Raw genomic sequence first — 21,347 nt, 5'->3', positions numbered from 1 at the left:
TCATGAAATAAATAAATAAATTACTTATCTAAATTATCTGAATAGCTGATTTGTTGACATCACTTGTTTAACTAGCACTAGCACGCAGTACAATGTGTATCATCTGAGAGACAGTTAAAAATGTTTTCGTCGTTGCCAATGCCAAAAATGCCAATGCCAAAAAATGCCATTGTTCATTAAGGTGGTCTATTTCTAACAACGGATCAACAATGCGAACTTTGATAAGCAGTTCTTGATAATCAATTCTCAACAATTATTTGTTATTATTAAAGTTTAACATTATAAAATTAACAAAAATAATATAAAATTCTTATCTTGGTGAAATAGGATGGCAACTGAAAACCGTATATTCCCTTCCTGTTCTCCCACTGTTCCCTAGCTTGCCGTGCATTCTTTCCAAAAATCGAGACTTTTTTAAAATGCCGCAGGACGCGGGACAAATTGTTAAAAAGCAGGACATCTGGTCACCTTAACCTAGGCCCTCACCCAGATCAAAGGAAAAGGCAGTGTGTGGACCCCAGTAAGGGGAGGAAGGCTGATCAGGACTCACAGTGTCAGAACGTGGAGGAATGAATGGTAAAGAATCCTGCTCAGAGAGGCAGAATGGAAGCAGGAGGCAGGACATGCTTCAGCCACAGCTTCACATCCGCACTGCATGTCTGGTAGTCCCATTACACTTCACTTCCGGCACAAGTTCAAAGATAAATTTGTTAAGAATTCCAAGACAAATACTGCAGCCCGCAGGGCTCTTTCTGAGCACCGCCTCTTTCCTTGGGCTCTCTAAACCTATTGACTGTTCCCAAACCAGAGTTCTGATGCTAAGGAGGAGAATTCATGAAACAAATACCAAGTTAACATTTAAGTTCTCTCGCTTTCTTCTTTCTTTCCTAGGGGTTAGAATAGAGAATAGGAAGAAAAAAGAATCCACAGGGTCATGCTCAAACTGCCATCGTTCCCAAGTGCATGTCACACTTTTCTACTTCATCCTTCTCCCTCACTGCCTCTATCTGAAGTCACTGAAGTTAGTTACTAAATTTAATGGAATTTTTCTTGGGAGGGGGGATCCTATTACTACTCGACTTCTGAACCAGACTTAATAGTGAATATCACTCATTTCTTACTGAAACCCTTTTCTTCCTTCACTATTCATCTACTACTATCTCTGTTTTCTTTCTTTCTTTCTTTCTTTTTTTTTTTTTTGACAGGGGCTGGGTTTGAACCTGTCACCTCCAGCATATGGGGCCAGCGCCCTACCCTTTTGAGCCACAGGCGCTGCCCCTATCTCTGTTTTCTATAATGATTTTCTTTCAGTCATCTATCCCTTTTTTTCTTTGCCTTTCTGTCATCTATCCTTACCTTAAATGTCTGTTTAACCCTGGATTTTTGTGCCTTCTTTTTACTCTACACTTCAGTCTGTGCACCAACTCAGGAAAGCAAAGCAAATTGATGAAGATCCAGCAGAATACTGCTACTATTGTCTTTCCACAGAAATCAAGATTGTCACTTTAACATCAGCTGATAATGACTTTTTCTCTGCAAGGTTACTGTATTAATACCAAAAAGCTCTTCTTACTTTACATTTCTCCTTTTACCTTCAAATTTTCCCTTCCAGTCGCACTGGTAACTCACTCAGTGACTTCTCCTTTCCTGGGCCTCTGAGAAGTAGCATAACACCAGGCAGAACATATCAGCTCTGGAGCCAGATGTCTTTTTGATTACTTTGGACTTCATTGAATTCTGGGCACAATTTACCTATTAAACTTTATAATACCATTTTTTAGGAGCTTTCTGACATATGACACTGTACATTATGTTCCTTATATGGTTTCAGAAAATCACTGCATGTTCATTTACTGATTCAAAGATTATTTTCATTGTGCATTGTGCAGAGAGAGGAGGAGGAGAATAGGAGAAAATAGAGAATAGGAAGGCACTGAGTGAGGCACTGTACAGCAGTCAGCAAATGGAAGAATATAAGAATATAGCCTTGAAGTATTGACTTTCAGAGATTATATAGATAAAAAAAATACAAGTAACTTCAAAGTGAAAAACAGCTTTCTAAAAAACATATAACTAAACAGACAAATGAACATTGTTTTATGACTGGTGAATGAAAGATTTGTAGTGCTGAAAGATGAATTTGTATTTGACATAAATTAAAACATGTTAACACTACAGGCTTTTTAATGTGGAATGACAATATCATTTAACTTCGATTATGTGAATTTGCAGTATTATTAAGGAAGCATGCAGATTCAGGCCACTCTAAGCTTTCTGTGATGTTGAATGAGAATCAATAAATGTATTGACAAATAAATAGACATACGTAGGTTGTTTTTCTTTCTTTTTTTACATTTAACCTTTAATTGTTTAAATATTTGTAATGGAATATAAAAAGAATATTAAAAAAATTATAAACATGTATAAAGAAAGTAGAATAGTCAATTAATGTTGTACATACTGTTTACTGAAATATATTTCCTCTTTTTCCCTACAGTTTTATAGGCCGTACAATCCTGGTAACGTATTTTTAAATTTTTTATACTTTTTATATATTCCTATTATGTTTATCCTCCCTTATCTTTCACATTTACCAGATAAGGAATTTTTCATACTAATTTTGCAATAAAATTTGCTTAGAGTAGTGGTCGGTACTTAAGGTATATTCTGAGGACTGCTAAGGCTCTATCAAACCTATTTAGCAGATTCATCAGGAATTCACTCTTTTCCAACCATGTATCTGTGTGAAAACATATTATTCCCCATATACTTCCACCAAAACAGCACAGATTCACCACCAACATCTTGACTGCAGGAGCAGAGATAATTATTCATCTTTAATTAATACAGATATTAAAAGATTTTTAAAAGTAAATAGCCATTCTTATTAGTTTTTTGTTTTAAAAATAGTTTTTTAAATAAAAATATGTTAAGTATAATAGGTTCATATAGTTTTGAAAATAAATGTCTTTAAATATTCCCAATTTTAATTTGTTATACAGTAAATGTCAATAGACCTAACCAAGATAAAACAAAAATTTTGTAGTATTCTCAATAAGTTTTCAATATTTGAGACAGATATTGCTCTATCAGCTGGGCTAGGGTGAAGTGGCATCATCCTAGCTCACTGCTTTCTCAAACTGTTGGATTCACATGATCTTCCTGCTTCAGACTCCCAGGTTGATGGGACTACAGGTTCATACCACCACACCCAGCTAAATTTTTTATTTTTAGTAGAGATGAGGTTTCGCTTGTGCTGAGGCTGGTCTTGAACTCCTGGTGTCAAATAATCCTCTCACCTTGACCTCCCAAAATGCTAGGATTACAGGCATGAGTCACTGTGCCTGGTCAGATTCCCAGTAATTTTTAAGAGTTTTGGAGAGGTCTAAGATAAAAAAAAGTTTTAAAATATTAGAATGGAAGATCATTAGAAGTATGGTGGAAAGATATATTCAAAATGTTAAAAATAGAAATAAGATGATAATATTTAGAAATTACAGCTCTAGAAAGATATTATAAGTTTTTAAAAGCAATGCTTTAATGGCAAGAAGAGATAGTAAAAAAATAATAAACTGCCTATCATGGATCAAGATGGTTGAATGAGCCTGTGCGTCCATAAGTATTTCCATTCCAAAAATACTGATATGTTTAACTTATTTTTAAGGCTGTAATAATACTCTAAAACAAGAAAGAATATAATCAGTGAATTAGGAGTTTTAAGAAGGAAATAGAAGTGAATTTCCAGAAGTAAAATATATTATCACAGCCCTAAATAATGCAGAATAACTTCCTTCTCACTCAAAACACATAGAAATGCCTGTAGAAAATATATGCCTATGTGTCTCATGCTAGTATTTCCACACAGACCTTTACATGAATATAAGTGCATGTGCATATATGGAATTTAAAAGCGAGAAAAGAAATTTTCTGGCTGTCAGAAATAATTTAAGGAACTCAAAGCCAGAGTGCAATATTGTATTAGAACAGTATGGAGGCTCTAGTGTATTTATAGGAATAGGAAAGAAATCTTCAGCCTAAGGGAATAGAGGGAGCTGAAAATAATCTCCCTATGTGAAGTTAAGGGTTATGAAAGTCTGTAAAATGTATCCATGTCTGTAAAATGGAGACTAGTGAAGCTCTACACACTGGCTTGGTATAATTGCAAAGAAACAATACATCACTTGGATCTAAACAGGGAATTAGCCACAAGAGTTTCCAGGTGAACATCCTAGTTTAATTGGCCAAGAGGTTTGACCCAAGAGGTAGACCCAAGAGGTAGACCCAAGAAATAAACACAAAATAGCTGTGCAAGCAATGAAACATTAAAATAAAAGGTATAAACCACAAAGAAACAAATTTCCTAGAGCAGAGACACAAAGATAGAGAAAGTTTACACTATTCAAAACTAATGGTAAGATTCATGTGAAAGATTATTAAATTAATATTTAAGACATTGAGAAAGATAAAAGTAGAAATAGAAACAAAAACAAGACCTGTTCACAACTATATGGAATTCAGAAATAGAAAAATATTCCTGGCCAGTTGCAGTGGATCATGCCTGTAATCTAGCACTTTTGGAGGCCTGAGTGGGAAGATCACTTAAGATCAGGAGCTTGAGACCAGCCTGAGCAAGAGTGAGACCCCACCTCTACTAAAAATAGAAAAACTAAGCTGAGCATGGTGGCTCACACCTGTAACCCTAGCACTCTGGGAGGCTGAGGTGGGCAGGTCCTTTGATGTCAGGAGTTTGAGACCAGCCTAAGCAAGAACAAGACCCTTGTCTCTGCTGAAAATAGAAAAATTAGCCAAGTGTTCTAGCAGGCACCTGTCATTCCAGCTATGTGAGTGGCTGACAAGAATTTCTTGAGCCCAAGTGTTTGAGGTTCTGTGAGCTAGGCTGACACCCTGGTACCCTAGCCAGGGCAACAGAGTAAGATTCTGTCTGAAACACATACACACTAAAAAATCATTTCAATTACTGGTAAATCAGTAATCAAAAATCAATGTGATTGGATTAAACATGCCTACTAAATGACAGAAACTATAGAAATTTGAATTTTATAGAAGTTACATACTATAGTTAAAGAATAACACAAAATTTGGAGAGAAAAGGAGACAGGCTAGGTATAGTGTCTAACACCCATAAGCCCAGCACTTTGGGAATCTGAGGCTACTCACTTCAGGCCAGGAGTTTAAGACCAGCCTGGGCATTGTAATGAGACCCCATCTCTACAAAAAATAAAAACCATCAGCCAGATATTGTGGTAAATGTCTCTAGTCCCAGCTACTTGGTGGGGGGCGAGGGGGCTGAGCCAGGCAGATTGCTTGAACCCAGGAGTTGGTGGTTACAGTGAGCTTTGATCATGCCACTGCACACTATCCCAGACAACAAAGCAAGATCCTACCTCAAGAAAGGGAAAATGAAAAGGAAGCGAACGATCAAAAGGAAACTGGGGTAACAATATGAATATCAAATAAAAATCTGTGAAGATTAAAGACATTAATAGGTATAAAGAAGGAAGTTATTTTATAATAAAGAAATTGCCTACAAGAAGAAAAATTATGATATTGTATGTATCTAACAATATCCCCCCATCATAAAGAAAGAAAGAAAGTTCCACCAATTCATTTTCTGAATCCAAAACAACTTTAATACTGAAAATAGGCAAAGAAAAAAAGAAATGAAGGCGGGAAGAAAGAGCGGGATGGAGGGAGGAAAACAAAATGAAAAAACTGTAGAACAATACACTTGTATGTGTAGGTACAAAAACTCTATATAAAGTATTAGCAAATGAAATCCAGCAATGTAGCAAAAGAAAAAATTGAAAAGGACCAGTCTGCTAAGAATACAACATTCCTGGCGGTGCCTGTGGCTCAAAAGGGTAGGGTGCCAGTCCCATATGCCAGAGTAGGCGGGTTCAAACCCAGCCCTGGCCAAAAACTGCAAAAAAAAAAAAAAAAGAATGCAACATTCCTGATTCAGTATCAGGAAAACTGACAAAGATACTCATTTTATCAGCACAATAAAAAGAATTCATATCAGTAAATTAAAATTCCAGACATTTGTAATCCATTCACTTACTTAAATAATTGTAGAAGGAACTACTTAATTATAATAAAAAACATATATTTACCAAGCAGCTAATAGTAATTGTTATAAATTATGAAATACGTCTACTTTAATTAAAGTCAGTATGTGGACATATATACTTACTATTATCTTTGTTGTTTGAACAAATGGTGCCAGTAATAAATAAGAATAAGAAATGTATAATATTATAAACTTTATAGTAGCAATAAAGGAAAACAACCTGTATTAAGAACCACACTCACATCTTATTGAATGACATAATTAGATCTAGTTGATAGCATCTAATCTCATAAAAAGACCTAATCTCATAATATAAATTATTCCCAAATTAATTTAAAATTTTAATACAATTCTAATTGGATTCCAATACAGTCCAATTTTAATTGTAAAAATATCTCAATATTTATATGGTGTCATACAGCATAATAAATTATCCTCCTAGAAGAAAATAAAAGAGGAATCCTCCCACTATATACAAAAAAAAAATACAATTGCCCACAAGAAAAGAGAGTCTTCTCTTGACAGTGAGAACCTTATAGAATAAAGGGAAGTCCTAAATTCTATAAGTAAAGTACATTCATGATTGATACTATAAAAATTAAAATTTTCAGATTACAAATGTACTATAAACAAAGTCAGTTTTGACAATAGGGAGATAAAAAAATTTTACAACAAAGATAACACTAAACAGCTAATATTTCTAGTGTTCAAAGAGCTGGTAAGGATGTAAGTTGTAGCCATTTTTAAAACTGATTCTCCACTATCTTAGAAATTCACACATACTCTTTAACTCAAGAATTGCATTACTAAGTGCAAACTCAAGAAAAGCTCTTCATCAAGATCTATTCTCAAAAATTTTTATAGCAGAACTTCTCCCAAATAGAAAGGATCCAAGTGCCCATTAACAGGACACTGAAAAATTTGTGGTATAGTCATGATGAATTTTAAAGAGCAATGAAAATAATGAGCTTAGTTATGGGAAATAACATAAATGAATCCTAGTTACATAAATGTCAAAAGAAAAAAAAATTCCTAAGGAGCTCTTTATGGGATGATCAAGTTCAAAAATAATCAAAATTAAATTATATAGGTGAATGAAAGATATTCATAAGATATTCTTGGGTGGGGTAGTGGGTTTCTGGTTTTCATTTTAGTTTAAAATTTAAATAATTAGGCTCGGCGCCTGTGGCTAAGTGGCTAAGGCGCCAGCCACATACACCTAAGGTGGCGGGTTTGAATCCAGCCCGGGCCCACCAAAACAACAACGGCTGCAACCAAAACATAGCCCGGTGTTGTGGTGGGCGCCTGTGGTCCCAGCTGCTTGGGAGGCAGAGGCAGGAGACTCGCTTGAGCCCAGGAGTTGGAGGTTTCTGTGAGCTATGATGCCATGGCACTGTACCCAGGGGGACAGCTTGAGGCTCTGTCTCAAAAAAAAAAAAAATGGGATAACTGAAAATTTTTAAATAAATAATATTTTTATTATTCATTTTGCTACAAATAAAATTGAAATTTGTACAGAATGTACATAAATGCAAACATTTTATATTATAGGCTATCACTATATGGGTATATGATCCAGAAAATGCAGATCCTGGTGAGTTGCAACGGAAAGCAGAACAACCTTCACGAGTAGGTGGAAACATTATTACTCATAGATAAAATAGTATGCTGTCAATATTTTATAAGGACTGTCAATAATTTTTTTTAAGGACTGTCAATAATTTGTAATCAGTTGATAGGATTTTAAGCTGCCGGGAGCTAATGAAATAAATAATAATATTTATATAATTTATAATCAGTTGATAGGATTTTAAGCTGCTGGGAGCTAATGAAATAATAAAAAGGTACAACACAGTGAATAAATAAAGACTTTTTTTTTAAGGACTGTCAATAATTTATAATCAGTTGATAGGATTGTAAGCTGCCGGGAGCTAATGAAATACATTTTCATTGTCCATTTTGGTTTAGTCATTATAATGATTTTGAACTTGTGCTCTATCTCTACAATTATAAACTTTTCTTTCAAACTCCTATTGAGAATATTCCATATTTTCTATGAACCTCATTACATATGAAGGGGGCCTGACCATTCAAGTGCTTTAAAGATGCTATTTGAGCATCTATTCTGAAGCCTTTCTCCAAAAACTAGTCTAATCCCTGATTGAATCATTTATCACTTGGAAACAAATCAGTTTTCTAAAGGTGCAACACAGTGAATAAATAAGTTATTTCTTTTACTTTTTAGAATTTACATTTTTCAAGATTTAACTCTTGTCTTCTGTTACAATTAAAATATTAATATATTAAAGATAAGTCTAGAAAGAGTTAGCTGGCTGTTAGTTTCTTGTGGGACCGTTTACATCTTAATAAGTCAAGATCTAATTCTTACTAGCATGTTATCCTGACTCATGGTAATCAAATTCCCAAGGGATGGACTGATAAATAAGAATGACAAGCAATTGATTAATTATTTTAACATGGTAATTAATCAGTTTTAAAGGGAATAAAATACATTAATGAACACTTTAAGCATGATTTTAAATTAGTTTCTAATCTTTTAAAGTGAAAATATGCACATTTTAACATTATTTAATGCATGCATATCTTTTTTCTTTCTTTCTTTCTTTCTTTCTTTTTTTTTTTTTTTTTTGAGACAGATTCTCACTTTGTCACCCTGAGTAGAGTGCTGTGGCATCACAGCTCACAGCAACCTCCAGCTCTTGGGCTTAGGGGATTCTCTTGCCTCAGCCTCCCAAATAGCTGGGACTACAGGTGCCTGCCACAACGCCCAGCTATTTTTTTGTTGTAGTTTGGCCAGGGCCCGGTGCAAACCCGCCACCCTTGGTATATGGGGCTGGCGCCCTACTCACTGAGCCATAGGCGCCACCCAATGCATACATATCTTATACTTTGCATTTTTCCATCTCCATGTTTATCCATGACATTGTAATCTCCTTAAAACCTTTCTATGGCTCTCCATGACGAACAGCATGGTTTCTTAACACTTAAGCTTTTAACGCGGCATACAAAGCCCTTCATACCTGGTTCTACCATCCTTCTCTGGCCTCAGGTCTCCACATGTCTTGCCTTCAGTAGCTGTATTCTGCTGTCTGTACACACTTGCCGTTCCATGTATCTGTGTCTTTGTTGTTCCCTCTACACCAATTGTCCATTCCTTTTCTTCATCTAGATAACTTCTACTCATGTTTTAGGTCTCCAGTCAGGTATCAACTGCCTCCAGGATGCCAGCCTTGACCAAGTCAGGTTTATTTATTTATTTATTTTTGAGACAGAGTTTCACTGTGTCACCCTCAGTACAGTGCCATGGCATCACAGCTCACAGCAACCTCAAACTCTTGGGCTTGCAAGCAATTCTCTTGCCTCAGCCTCCCAAGTAGCTGGGACTACAGGCACCTACCACAACACCCAGCTATTTTTTTGTTGCACCTGTCATTGTTGTTTAGCTGGCCTAGGCTGTGTTTGAACCTGCTAATCCTGGTGTATGTGGCCGGTGCTGTAATCGCTATGCTACGGATGCTGAGCCAAGTCAGGTTTTTTTTTATGTGAGCAGTTTGAGGGGGTTATTTTGATGATACAGCTTTAATCAACATCAACAAAGTAGCCATGGCAAAGTGTAAATTGTCCAGGAATGTGCTTAACAGACATCCAACCCCTAATTCTATCCCTGATTCTTTGTTCTTCATTCTCTTCCTTAACCATCCCTGACTTTGAATTCTAAATAATCTCATGTCTTTAACTCATTCCTGTATTTTATTCTATCTTTGAACATCAACCCCTCCTTGTCTTTCATCTCATTAATTCCTTCCCTGAGCCTCAACCCATTCCCAACATCCACACCAGGGAAAGAGGACCACAGTGGGATGATGCTCAGAGATGGGGTACAGGATAAATGTTTTGTGCAATTTGACTAAAAAATATTAGAAAGTGCAGAGCTTTGCTTGTTTTTCCCTTTTATTAACATTTTAAATGTGAATCATAGTATCATACAGAAAAAAAAAAGCTAAATACAGAGTTTAAGGAATAATTATAAAGTAAATAGCTTTCACCATCAAGAAATGAAACACTAACAATAATAAAGAAGGCCCTTATGTGCTTGTATGAACATATTCTCAATTTTATGATAATAATTGGTCTACTTTTTAGTTTACTACATGCATTCCTAAGCAATGCAGCTTATTGAGATTTGTTTGTTTTACTTTATATAAATGGGATCATGTTTTATATACAGTTTGCATCTTGCTTTTTTTTTTTTTTTTGGTTAACATTATGTTCGTAAGATTTATCCATATTTTATATACCTATATTTTGTTTATTTTCTTTGCTGTATAGCATTCCATTATTTCAAATATCACATTATTTATCAATTCTGTCGATGACTATTTGGGTTGTTAAAGTTTATAAATTTTAAAGTTTTGGACATTTTCATATCACCACTTTTTTTTTTTTTTTTTTTTGCAGTTTTTGGTTAGGGCTGGGTTTGAACCCGCCACCTCCAGCATATGGGGCCAGTGCCCTACTCCTTTAAGCCACAGGCACTGCCCATATCATTTTCTTAAAACTTTCCAATGGATCTACACTTAAAAGGAGATGGGGCTCGATGCCTATAGCTCAACTGGCTAAGGCGCCAGCCATGTACACCTAAGGTGGTGGGTTCGAATCCCCAGCCCAGGCCCGCCAAAACAACAATAACGGCCACAACCAAAAAATAGCCAGGTGTTGTGGCGGGCGCCTGTGGTCCCAGCTACTTGGGAGGTGGAGGCAGGAGACTCGCTAGAGCCCAGGAGTTGGAGGTTGCTGTGAGCTGTAATGCCACGGCACTCTACCCAGGGGGACAGCTTGAGGCTGTCTCAAAAAAAAAAAAAAAAAAAAAAAAGGAGATGGACTCTTAACTCTTACACTTTGTAATGTTTATAAGATTAGGCAGATTTTCTGTTTCTATTTGAGTCAGTTTGGTAAGCTACTTTGATAAGTCTTTAGAAGTTTGTCCATTCTCAGTACTTTAACAGCACTGGGGTTTTTAGTTTTTCTAAAGCCACTCTGATACATTACTTTCTTTAACAGAAATTTTTTCATTCTAATTAAATTTTCAAATTTTGGTATAAAATTTTTCAAAATCAAAATTTTGTAATCTTATTTATTTATTTATTTCTCTGTTGCTAGGCTAGAGAGCAGTGGCTTTATCATAGGTCTCTATAACCTCACACTCCTGGGTTCAAGTGATCCTCCTGCCTCAGCCAACTTAGTAACTAGGACTACAGGCATGCACCACCATGCCCAGCTAATTTTCTTTTTCATTAGAGATGGAATCTCACTACGGGGCCCAGGCTGGCCTCAAACTTATGATTTCAAGAGGTCCTCCTGCCTCAGCCTCCTAGAGTTTTAGGATTATAGGCATGAACCACCATGCTGGCCTCACTCTATTTATTTTTAATGTGGCAGAATTTGTCTGTGATGCTGTCCCTTTTTTCCTTTCTGGTATTGGATATTGTGCCTTCTTTCCTTTTTGTTGTCTTGAGCAGTCTTGCCAGAGGTTTATCAATTTTACTAGTCTTTTCCATGAAAAAAGTTAATATTTCTTTTTTTAAATTTTGTGAAGTTCTGCTCTTATTTTTATTACTTCCTTCATCAATTTTCTTTAAGTTTATTTTGCCTTTTCTCCCCAAAACTTCTTTTCTTTTTTCTTTCTTTCTTTCTTTTTTTTTTGGCTGGGGCTGGGTTTGAACTTGCCACCTCCAGTATATGGGACCGGTGCCAGCGCCCTACTCCTTTGAGCCATAGGTGCCGCCCTCCTCGAAACTTCTTCATATGTATGCTTAACTCATAAAATGCCAGCTCTTACTATTTTCTAATATACATTCTTAGGGCTCCAAATTACCCTCTAAGCATGACATTAGCAGCATTTCACAAGTTTTAATATGTAATATTTTCATTATCATTCCATTCAAAATATTATTTATTGATAATATCCTTTGTTATTTCTTCTTTAACCCATGAGATTTAAAGATGTATGCTTCTAGTTTTCAAATAAGTGGGAGTTTTCTAATTATCTTTTCTTATTGATTTCTGGCTTAATAGCATCATGGTCAAAGAATATACTTTGTATGAGTTCAATCCTCAATATTTGTTGAGATTTGTTCTATCATCCAATATAGAGCCTTTTTTTGTAAATAACGTCAAGGTATACTTGAAAAAATTATTTTCTACATTTATTTACTCCAAATCAATATATGTCCATTGGGTCTTATTTGTTAATCATGTTGTTTAAATCTTCTATATCCTTTTCAATTTTTGTATGCTTGTTCTATCAGTCACTAACTAAAATAGATATGTTAATTGTTTTCATTATTATGTAGGTTTATCTATTTTTCCTTAAAAATTTTCTTAATTTTGTGATTAAGTACATACAGATTTATAATTATTTAACCTTTTATTATAAGTGATGAAGTAAAGATCACATTTATATTTAGAATTGCTTTGCTTTATAATTTATTTTTTTGTTATTGACATAACTAAACCAGATTTTTTTTGCATGAGTATTTGTATGGGTGTACAAATATTTCTTGTTTTCACTTTTTAATGTGTTTCATAAATGCTATGAAATTGAATTTTCATTTTTGTTTTACTTTTTCACTTAGACTGGCACCCTGTCTTTAATTAGAGCACTAAGTCAATTTACATTTAATGTAGTCACTGATAATTCTCAGTTTTTGCTTTAGGTTTGTTCTTCCTATTTTTTGTTCCTCTTAGTTGCCTGTTGGCAGTTTTTGTGTCTCAACACTTAAAGATACTCTTTCACGGGCTCTTCTATCATTGCTATTAGGACATTACCTTTCAGCCTGCTTGTCCTTTGAAAATGTTGTACTTAGCCTGGGTCCCCCAGAAAACAAAGCCCTTTGTTAAAAGACAAGGGCTTATGATGTGCTGATAGTTTACTTTTGGAGGTGCTACCAGGGATAAGAGTGGAGGACTGAGAAAAGTATAAGAGAGAAGAAGGGAAATCCAACTTTTAGGCTATCTCTACTGGAGACCACTGGAGCTCATTCTCACTGAGTCCCTCCAAGGAGCCATGTAGAATAGCTCTAAAAATTGTCCACCAGAGAAACAGAATATGCCTCAGAGTTAACCTCACAAAGGAACAGAGCTGTTCCTATCCCCCATGGCTTGTGAATGCCATTGCACTTCCCAGTTGTGCAGGTGTACATGCAGAGCAGGTTTCCCTGGGTAGCCCAAGACAGTGACGGATCTGCCTTGACTACAGAAGGAAAGAAACTCATGATCTTACAATCAAGTGAGACACTTTCAGGTCATAAATGTATGAAGATTGCTGTAAAAACAATTGCTAGATTAAAAAGTAGGGTAGAAGATGTGTTGCAGGTTACAAGAGGTACAGAAAAACCCTGTATAGCTAAGGCAGTTCTTAGAATAAAAAAGCTGGGGGCATCACCATAAAATTAAGGAATGAAATGATAAAAATTCTCAAAGAAAGCATAGGAAAAACACTGGACAATATCGGCCCGGGGAAAGACTTTATGAAGAATTCTGTGGCCATTGCAACAACAGCAAAAACAAACAAGTGGGACTTAATTAAACTGAAAAACTTCTGTACAGCTAAGGAGACAACAACCAAGACAAATAGACAACCTACACAACAGGTAAGGATATTTGCATATTTTGAATCTAACAAAACCTTGATAACTAAGATCTATAGAGAACTCAAATTAATCCATATGAAAAAGCCAGTGATCCAATGATATATCAATGGGCAAGAGACATGAATAGAACTTTCTCTAAAAAAGATAGATGAATGGCTAGCAAACATATGAGAAAATGCTCATCATCCCTAATTATTAGAGAAATGCAAATCAAAACCACCCTGAGATATCTTTTTTTTTTTTTTTTTTTTTTGGCTGGTATTAGGTTTGAACCTGCCACCTCTGGTATATGGGGCCAGAGCCCTACTCCTTTGAGCCACAGGCACTGTCCAGACCCTGAGATATCATTTAACCCCAGCAAGAATAGCCCACATCACAAAATCTCAAAACTACAGATGCTGGCATGGATGTGGAGAGAAAGGAACACTTTTACACTGCTGGTGGGACTGCAAACTAATACCTTTTTGTAAGGAAGTATGGAGAATCCTCAAAGAACTCAAGCTAGACCTTGCATTTGATCCTGCAATCCCATTACTGGGCATCATACCCAGAAGGAAAAAAATCTTTTTACCAGAAGGACACTTGCTCTAGACTATTTATAGCAGTTCAATTTACAACTGCCAAAATGTGGAAACAGCCTAAATGACTGCCAGCCCAGGAATGGATTAACAAGCTGTGATATATGTATACCATGGAATACTGTTCAGCCATTAAAAACTATGGAGACTTTATATCTTTTGTATTAACCTGGCCGGAAGTGGAACACATTATTCTTAGTAAAGCATCACAAGAATGGAGAAGCATGAATTAATCCTATGTACTCAATTTTGATATGAGGACAATTAATGACCTAGTACACAGTGGGGGGTGGAGGAGGGAAGAGAAAAAGAGAAGAAGGAAGGGAGTGGGAGAAGGAAGAGCAGAGAGAGGAAAAGGGGGAGGGTGGGAGTCTGTGTGTGACACGCCTTTTGAGGGCAAGACATAAGTATAAGAGGGACTTTGCCTAACAAATGCAATAAGTGTAACCTGGTTTCAGGTACCCTGAGTGAATCCCCCACAATAAAAACAAAACAAAACAAAACAAAACAAAAATTCAATGAGTGAAGAAAAAGTCAAGTCCCTAACAGTTATTATATTGAAGTCTATTCTCTCTTTAGATTTAATATTATTTGCTTTATATATTGGATTACTCCTGTGATTGGGTGCATATATATTTAGAATTGTTATATTCTGTTGTTAAATTGATGCCTTTATTACTATATAATGTCCTTGTCTCTTTTTACAGTTTTTGACTTAAAGTCTGTTGTATCTTATATGAGTATAGTTGGTCTTGCTGACTTTTGATTTCCATTACTTAACTATCAACCTATGTGTGTCTTTACAAGTAAAGTGTATTTTTTGTAGTCAGTGTATAGTTGGATTATTCTTTTAATTCATTCATCCAGTCTATGTTTATTTAGAGGGAAAATTAATCTGTTTGCATGCAAAGTTCTTATTTATAGGTGAGAACTTATTTCTGTCATTCTGTTTATTATTTTCTAATTGTTTTGTATATCTTTTATTGCCTTCTTTTTCTTTTATTATTTACCATTGTGGTTTGGTGGCTTTCTGGAGTGGTAACATTTCACAGCAGAATTCTGTGCTTCTTGGTGAAGAAAGAAGGGAGTCCTTGAATGGCAGGGGAATATACAACAGGGACCCCAAAATCCACATAGGGTGCTGGGAACGCCAGAGTCCAGTGGAAGGCACATTTATAGGTGAAAACTTTTTCCTATAGATGATATTTTTGTAGTATTAGTTTGGTAGTTCACTTTGCCTTGATTTTGAGTAGTCACAGTCTTGTAGTCTTGTATGATTTCATCAGCTGTAATCAGTGCCAGAGGTGTCTGTGAGTTTCTCAGTGGCGTAAGCTATGGTTGTTAGTAGAAGCTGTATTTAGAATTTGCTGAGGACAGGTATGCTAGGCAGTTTGTCCTTGGCACCAATGGTGGCAACAGCAGGCCAGGCATATTGGTCCTTGGGCTCACAGTCAGCATACACAGGCATCAGTGATGGCAGGTCCTTGGCAGGCTGGTCCTTGGAACTCCGAGTGGTTTTCCAGTAGGCAGGTGAGTCTTCAGGCAAATGAGTAATTCTTCTCCCACCTCAGGGACTTGGTAACTGGTTCATTTTCTCTAGAATGTTCCTCTCACAGATGCTTTGTGAGAGAGCTATACTCTGAGTGGTAAGATTTTTTTCTATATGCATTCAACAAATATTTATAAATGTAGGTCTGAAAAGCAAAGCTCTAAGGAATAAGTCTAGATTTGAACATACTAATTTGGAGTGTTTTTAAGAAGTCAAGATTAAAAACACTAGTCTAGTCCATGGATCTAGAATTAGATACAAAGTTTGGGATCTGAGCTATACAATTTGAGGAGTTGTATAGGAATTGAATGGCACTTGAAACCATGTGAGTACATAAGATCATCTAGGAAGAGAATATACCATGATAAGAGAGGAAGATCTAAAGCCAAACCCCTGGTGACCTTCACTGGAACAGGAGGAAAATGTTAACATGGAAGCCAAGTAAGAGTGATTCCTATGGGAAGATTAGCCCAATGTATAAGATGCTACCAAAAAATCAGGTAGATAAACAGAATTATGTTTATTAAATTTAACAATGTATATAGTCATATATTGATGCTATGTTTAGGAAAATATTATCAAAAATAGGCTGGACACAGTGACTTGTGCCTGTAATTCTAGTACTCTGGAAGGCTGAAGTGGGTGGATTGCTTGAACTCAGGAGTTCAAGACCAGCCTGACCAAGAGTGAGATCCTGTCTGTATTAAAAATAGAAAAACTAGGCAGCCATGGTAGCAGGTACCTGTAGTCCCACCTACTCTGGAGGCTGAGGCAAGAAGATTGCTCAAGCCCAAGATTTTGATGCTTCTGTGAGCTATGATGCCATGACACTCTACTCAATGTGATACTCCAGCCAATATGTCTCAAAAATATTTATTATTAAAAATAATTATTATTTGCCAATAAAAGATTGGCAAAAATGTTGTGAAACTTGGTCTTTCATAATCATTAGGAATAAAATAAAGTGATATATAATCCTTTTCAAAATAATTTTGGTAATATTAAGAGTTTTTAAAATGTTTATAACTTTTAACCCAATACTCACACTTCCAACAATCTTACCAAAGAAATAATCAGCTGTAGAAAAGAATGTATATTAGTTTATGTTTATAGGAATTATATTTGCCAATAGTTAAAAAATAAAACCAACAAAATATCCATATTATTAATATCAATAATAATATCAATATTATTTAAAATGTTATTAATGTAGACTGTAATAACATGTGATAACTTGAATAGGTAACAGTATACACACTTGATAAATCTGAAGAAAATATACTAAATGTGGCTTTTATCTTTTTGATCATTTTTATGGGATAATTCTTCCATATGTATAAAATTATTTTTAATGACCATGAATTATTTTCTCAATGAAAAATATGTTTTTAAGCTTGTTTATATGATTATCTTAATTTTTCTTGGTATTTTTTCTCTTATCTTTTTGTTTGTGTTATTTATTATATTTTATTTCTCTTATTCTTTGCTACATTAACAAGGCTTTCTTCACTCTTATTTTTGCAGTTACATGAAAGATAGTTGTATGTACAATTCTGAAGACTGAATAATATTTTCAGAAGAAAAATTATATATATATAAATTTTATTTCTTAATTTAACCCACCACCACTCTATAAAGATCATTAAATGTATATTCTTCAGAGAGGTCACCCCTGACCACTATTCCTACTCCTCAAAATAAGTTAGGTTCTATTTGACAATACCCACGACTCCCATGACTACACCCTTACTGAATTCATCAAAGCATTTTCAAAGGTTCCTTTGTGGGTAGTTGGCATATTTCTAGAAAAGTAAATAAGAGCAGCTCGGCGCCTGTGGCTCAAGTGGCTAAGGAGCCAGCCATGTACACCCAAGGTGGCGGGTTCGAATCCGGCCCAGACCTGCCAAACAACAATGACGGCTGCAACCAAAAAATAGCCGGGCGTTGTGGCGGGTGCCTGTGGTCCCAGCTACTTGGGAGGCTGAGGCAGGAGACTCGCTTGAGCCCAGGAGTGGGAGGTTGCTGTGAGCTGAGATGCCATGGCACTCTACCCAGGGGGACAGCTTGAGGCTCCTGTCTCAAAAAAAAAGTAAATAAGAGCATTATTGGAGGATTAGGACAGAAGAAAGCTATAGAATTGCCCTTCATTAGACTGCCCTTCATTATCTAATTTTTAATTTTAGGAATTCCTCGAAATGAGTCAGTTGCCTCTATTCTAAAAATACCTTATTGAGCCAGGCATTGTGGCTGGTGCCTATAATCCCAGGTACTCAGGAAGCTGAGAATCACTTAAGCCCTAGAGTTTGAGGTTGCTGTGAAATATGCCACAGCACTCTACCCAGGGTGACAGTAAGACTCTGTCTCAAAAATAAATTAATAAATAAAAATATCTTATTAAGAATAATTATAGTTAACTTCAACTTCTCTCTGTATGTCATAATAAAAAGGGAACTTTTCAGACCTATCTGAATTCAGGCAACCTCGTGGCGCAATGGTAGCGTATCTGACTCCAGATCTATCTGAATTCTAAGAGAATTATTCTTAAAGTCTCCTGGTATCATTTGAAACCTGCCTTGAAAGAGGATGTTATTTTGAAGACAAGGTCAAGAAGAAAGAATTCTAACAGATTAATTTTTAGAACACCATTATGTATTTCATTGGCACTAAAACTAGGGTTATTTATTTAAGGGTTCCATAGTTTCAGATTATTCAGGATTATGATTGTTCATGGTGTTTTGGGCATGTTGAAAACTGTAATATACTTTATTTGTAATTGATAAAATTCTAATGGAAAGGTAGCTGTATCATAGAAAAAACAAAGCTAAATTTTAAAAATATGATAAATTTACAAATTTGAACAATGTCTTAACTAACATAAAACATTCAATAAATCATGTCATTTCATAATACTTTGACTATGGAAATAATTAAAAGAAAAATTCTATTTTGTTTGTTACAGAATTCCATAGTACTCAGCACACAGTTGAATACGTTGGGACAGCAGCCTACAATATATACAATTATGAAGAGAAAAATTTATCTTCCAAAAGCATTGGATGATGGGTATTTAATTTTTTAATTTCAACTATAAATTTCTGATTTAAAATTCCAGAACAATAGTAACTTAAAAGAGAATGAAAACTTTATGTAATTTTAGGAATGTATCTTATGTGTAATTTCTAAGTGCCTTCTTTTATGAAATACAAAAAAATGTGATAATCAGAATTTATTACCAACTCAGAAAATGCCAGTCAGACTGTTGGATTTTATTTCTACAATTTGTATTAATACCTAACCCTCAGTCCAAGAGCCTCGTTCAGGTTAGTGGCCATCCTGGAAATGTATCAAAATGTTTCCTGCTGGGCTGGGTGCCTGTGGCTCAAGTGGCTAAGGCATCAGCCACATACACCTGAGCTGATGGGCTCGAATCCAGCCCGGGCCCACCAAAAACAACAATGATGGCTGCAACCAAGAAATAGCTGGGCATTGTGGCAGGTGCCTGTGGTCCCAGGTACTTGGGGGGAGAGGCAGGAGAATCACTTGAGCCCAGGAATTGGAGGTTGCTGTGAGCTATGATTTTAGAGCACTCTATGCAGAGTGACAGCTTGAGGCTCTGTCTCAAAAAAAAAAAAAAATGTTTCCTGCTGGTTCATAAAAGTGAGCCATAGTGGTGTGATGGATGTCTTAACCACCAGTGCACATACACTCACAACCACACACCCTACAACTTCTACCTGAGAAGTTATTACTATTAAACCTGGTAGGTTGTCACAAGGTTTGTTCAACTTTTCTTAAGGGACAGGGCAAGATGCTTACAACTAAAGAGAAAGTTCTTATGTTCAGTGACCTTCCAGTTAGTGAGAGAAAAAACAAACAATAGGAGAATGTGAGTGCACAACGCTATGGAATGATGTCTTCTCCAGGGTTGGTTCCCATCTTGAGCTCTCAGCGGCTGGAATTGGTTCTAGTCACCTGTAACACTGAACTTGAATAAGTGGGGTGGAAAATGAATGAATGAATACAAATTATTATAAAATAAAATTTGTAAAGTACGCAATAATCATATAAATGCACAATAATAAACAATGAAAGCACTCAGGAGCCACCATATTTGTGATTATTTTAGAACATCATGGTGCTAGGAGATACCCCTTAAATTTTTTGCTTTACAAACATTTATTTCTTGATTTCACCCATCACCACTATGATCACCGTCTCTTGCTGATTCACCAAAAATTAAGTAAATAATTTTCTTTTTTTTTTTATTAAATGATAGCTGTGTACAATAATGCAATTATGGGGAACAATGAGCTGATTGTATATACAATTTGAAATACTTTCATAAAACTGGCTAACATAGCCTTTACTGCATTTTCTTAGTTATTGTGTTAAGACATTTATATTCTACTCTTAGTAAATTTAACATGTACCCTTGTAAAATGCACCATAGATATGGTCCCACCAATTACCTTTCCTCGACCCATCCTGCCTTCTCCCCTCCCCCTCCCCTTTGCCCTTTATCTTGGGCTGTAGTTGGGTTATAGCTTTCATATGGAACTGAGGGTGCTTATAAATTGGTTTCATAGTAGGGCAGAGTACATTGGATACTTTTTCTTCCAGTCTTGAGATACTTTGCTAAGAAGAATGTGTTCCAGCTCCATCCATGTAAACTGGGGGTGGGAATGCAAACTAATACATTCCTTTTAGAAAGATATTTGGAGATCATTTAGGGATCTAAAAATAGACCTGCCATTCAATCCTTCAATTCCTCTACAACTACAGCCCAAGATAAAGGGGAAAGAGGAGAGGCGGGGAGAAGGTAATATTTTCTCTTCTTTCATTTCTGACTTGAGTAATTTGAATCTTCTCTCTTTTTTTCATCACTCAAGTTAAAAATTCATCAATTTTGCTGATCTTGTATAAGAACCAACTTTAGTTTTCATTGCTTTTTACTATTTCTATTCTCTATTTTATTAATTTCTCCCCCAATACTTATTATTCCTTTCCTTCTGTTTGCTATTGGTTAAATTTGCCCTTATTTTTTTAGTGTCCTGAGGGTGAAAGGTTAGGTTATTGATTTGGAATCTTTCTTTTTTCTAAATATAGTCATTACAGCTAATAATTTCCCTTTATGTACTGCTTTAGCTTCATCTCATAAGTTTTGGTGTGCTGTGTCTTCATTTTCATTCATCTCAAAGCATTTTCTGTTTTCTCTTGTGATTTCTTCTTTGGCCCATTGGTTATTTGAAAGTGTGTTGATTCATTTTCAGATAAATGTGAATTTCTAATTTTTTATTGATTTTTAAATTTTATTTATTTATGGTCAGAGAAAATACTTTGTAGATTTTCAGTCCTTTGAAATTTATTGAGATTTATGGTCTAACATATCATCTTTCCTAGAGAATGTTCCATATACACTTGTGAAGAACATATATATATATACTAATGTTGTTGTG

The 21,347-nt window shown here is 35.5% G+C and overlaps 1 protein-coding gene across 1 annotated transcript in view; it reads left to right on the top strand.

Moving 5' to 3' along the window:
• The window catches only part of CATSPERE (catsper channel auxiliary subunit epsilon), a 139,871-nt gene that overhangs the window by 39,477 nt on the left and 79,047 nt on the right, over positions 1–21,347 (top strand). The window contains exons 9-10 of the mRNA XM_023518567.1: positions 7,643–7,720; positions 18,851–18,954. Coding sequence (XP_023374335.1) covers positions 7,643–7,720; positions 18,851–18,954 — 182 coding nt within the window. The remainder of the gene's footprint in view (positions 1–7,642; positions 7,721–18,850; positions 18,955–21,347) is intronic.

This window comes from Otolemur garnettii, unplaced genomic scaffold, assembly GCF_000181295.1.
Source record: "Otolemur garnettii isolate 467f Iridium unplaced genomic scaffold, OtoGar3 scaffold00141, whole genome shotgun sequence".
In the NCBI taxonomy this organism is placed as follows: Eukaryota; Metazoa; Chordata; class Mammalia; order Primates; family Galagidae; genus Otolemur; species Otolemur garnettii.
Note: the sequence above shows the minus strand (reverse complement) of the source record. Positions and strands in the feature narration are given on the sequence as shown.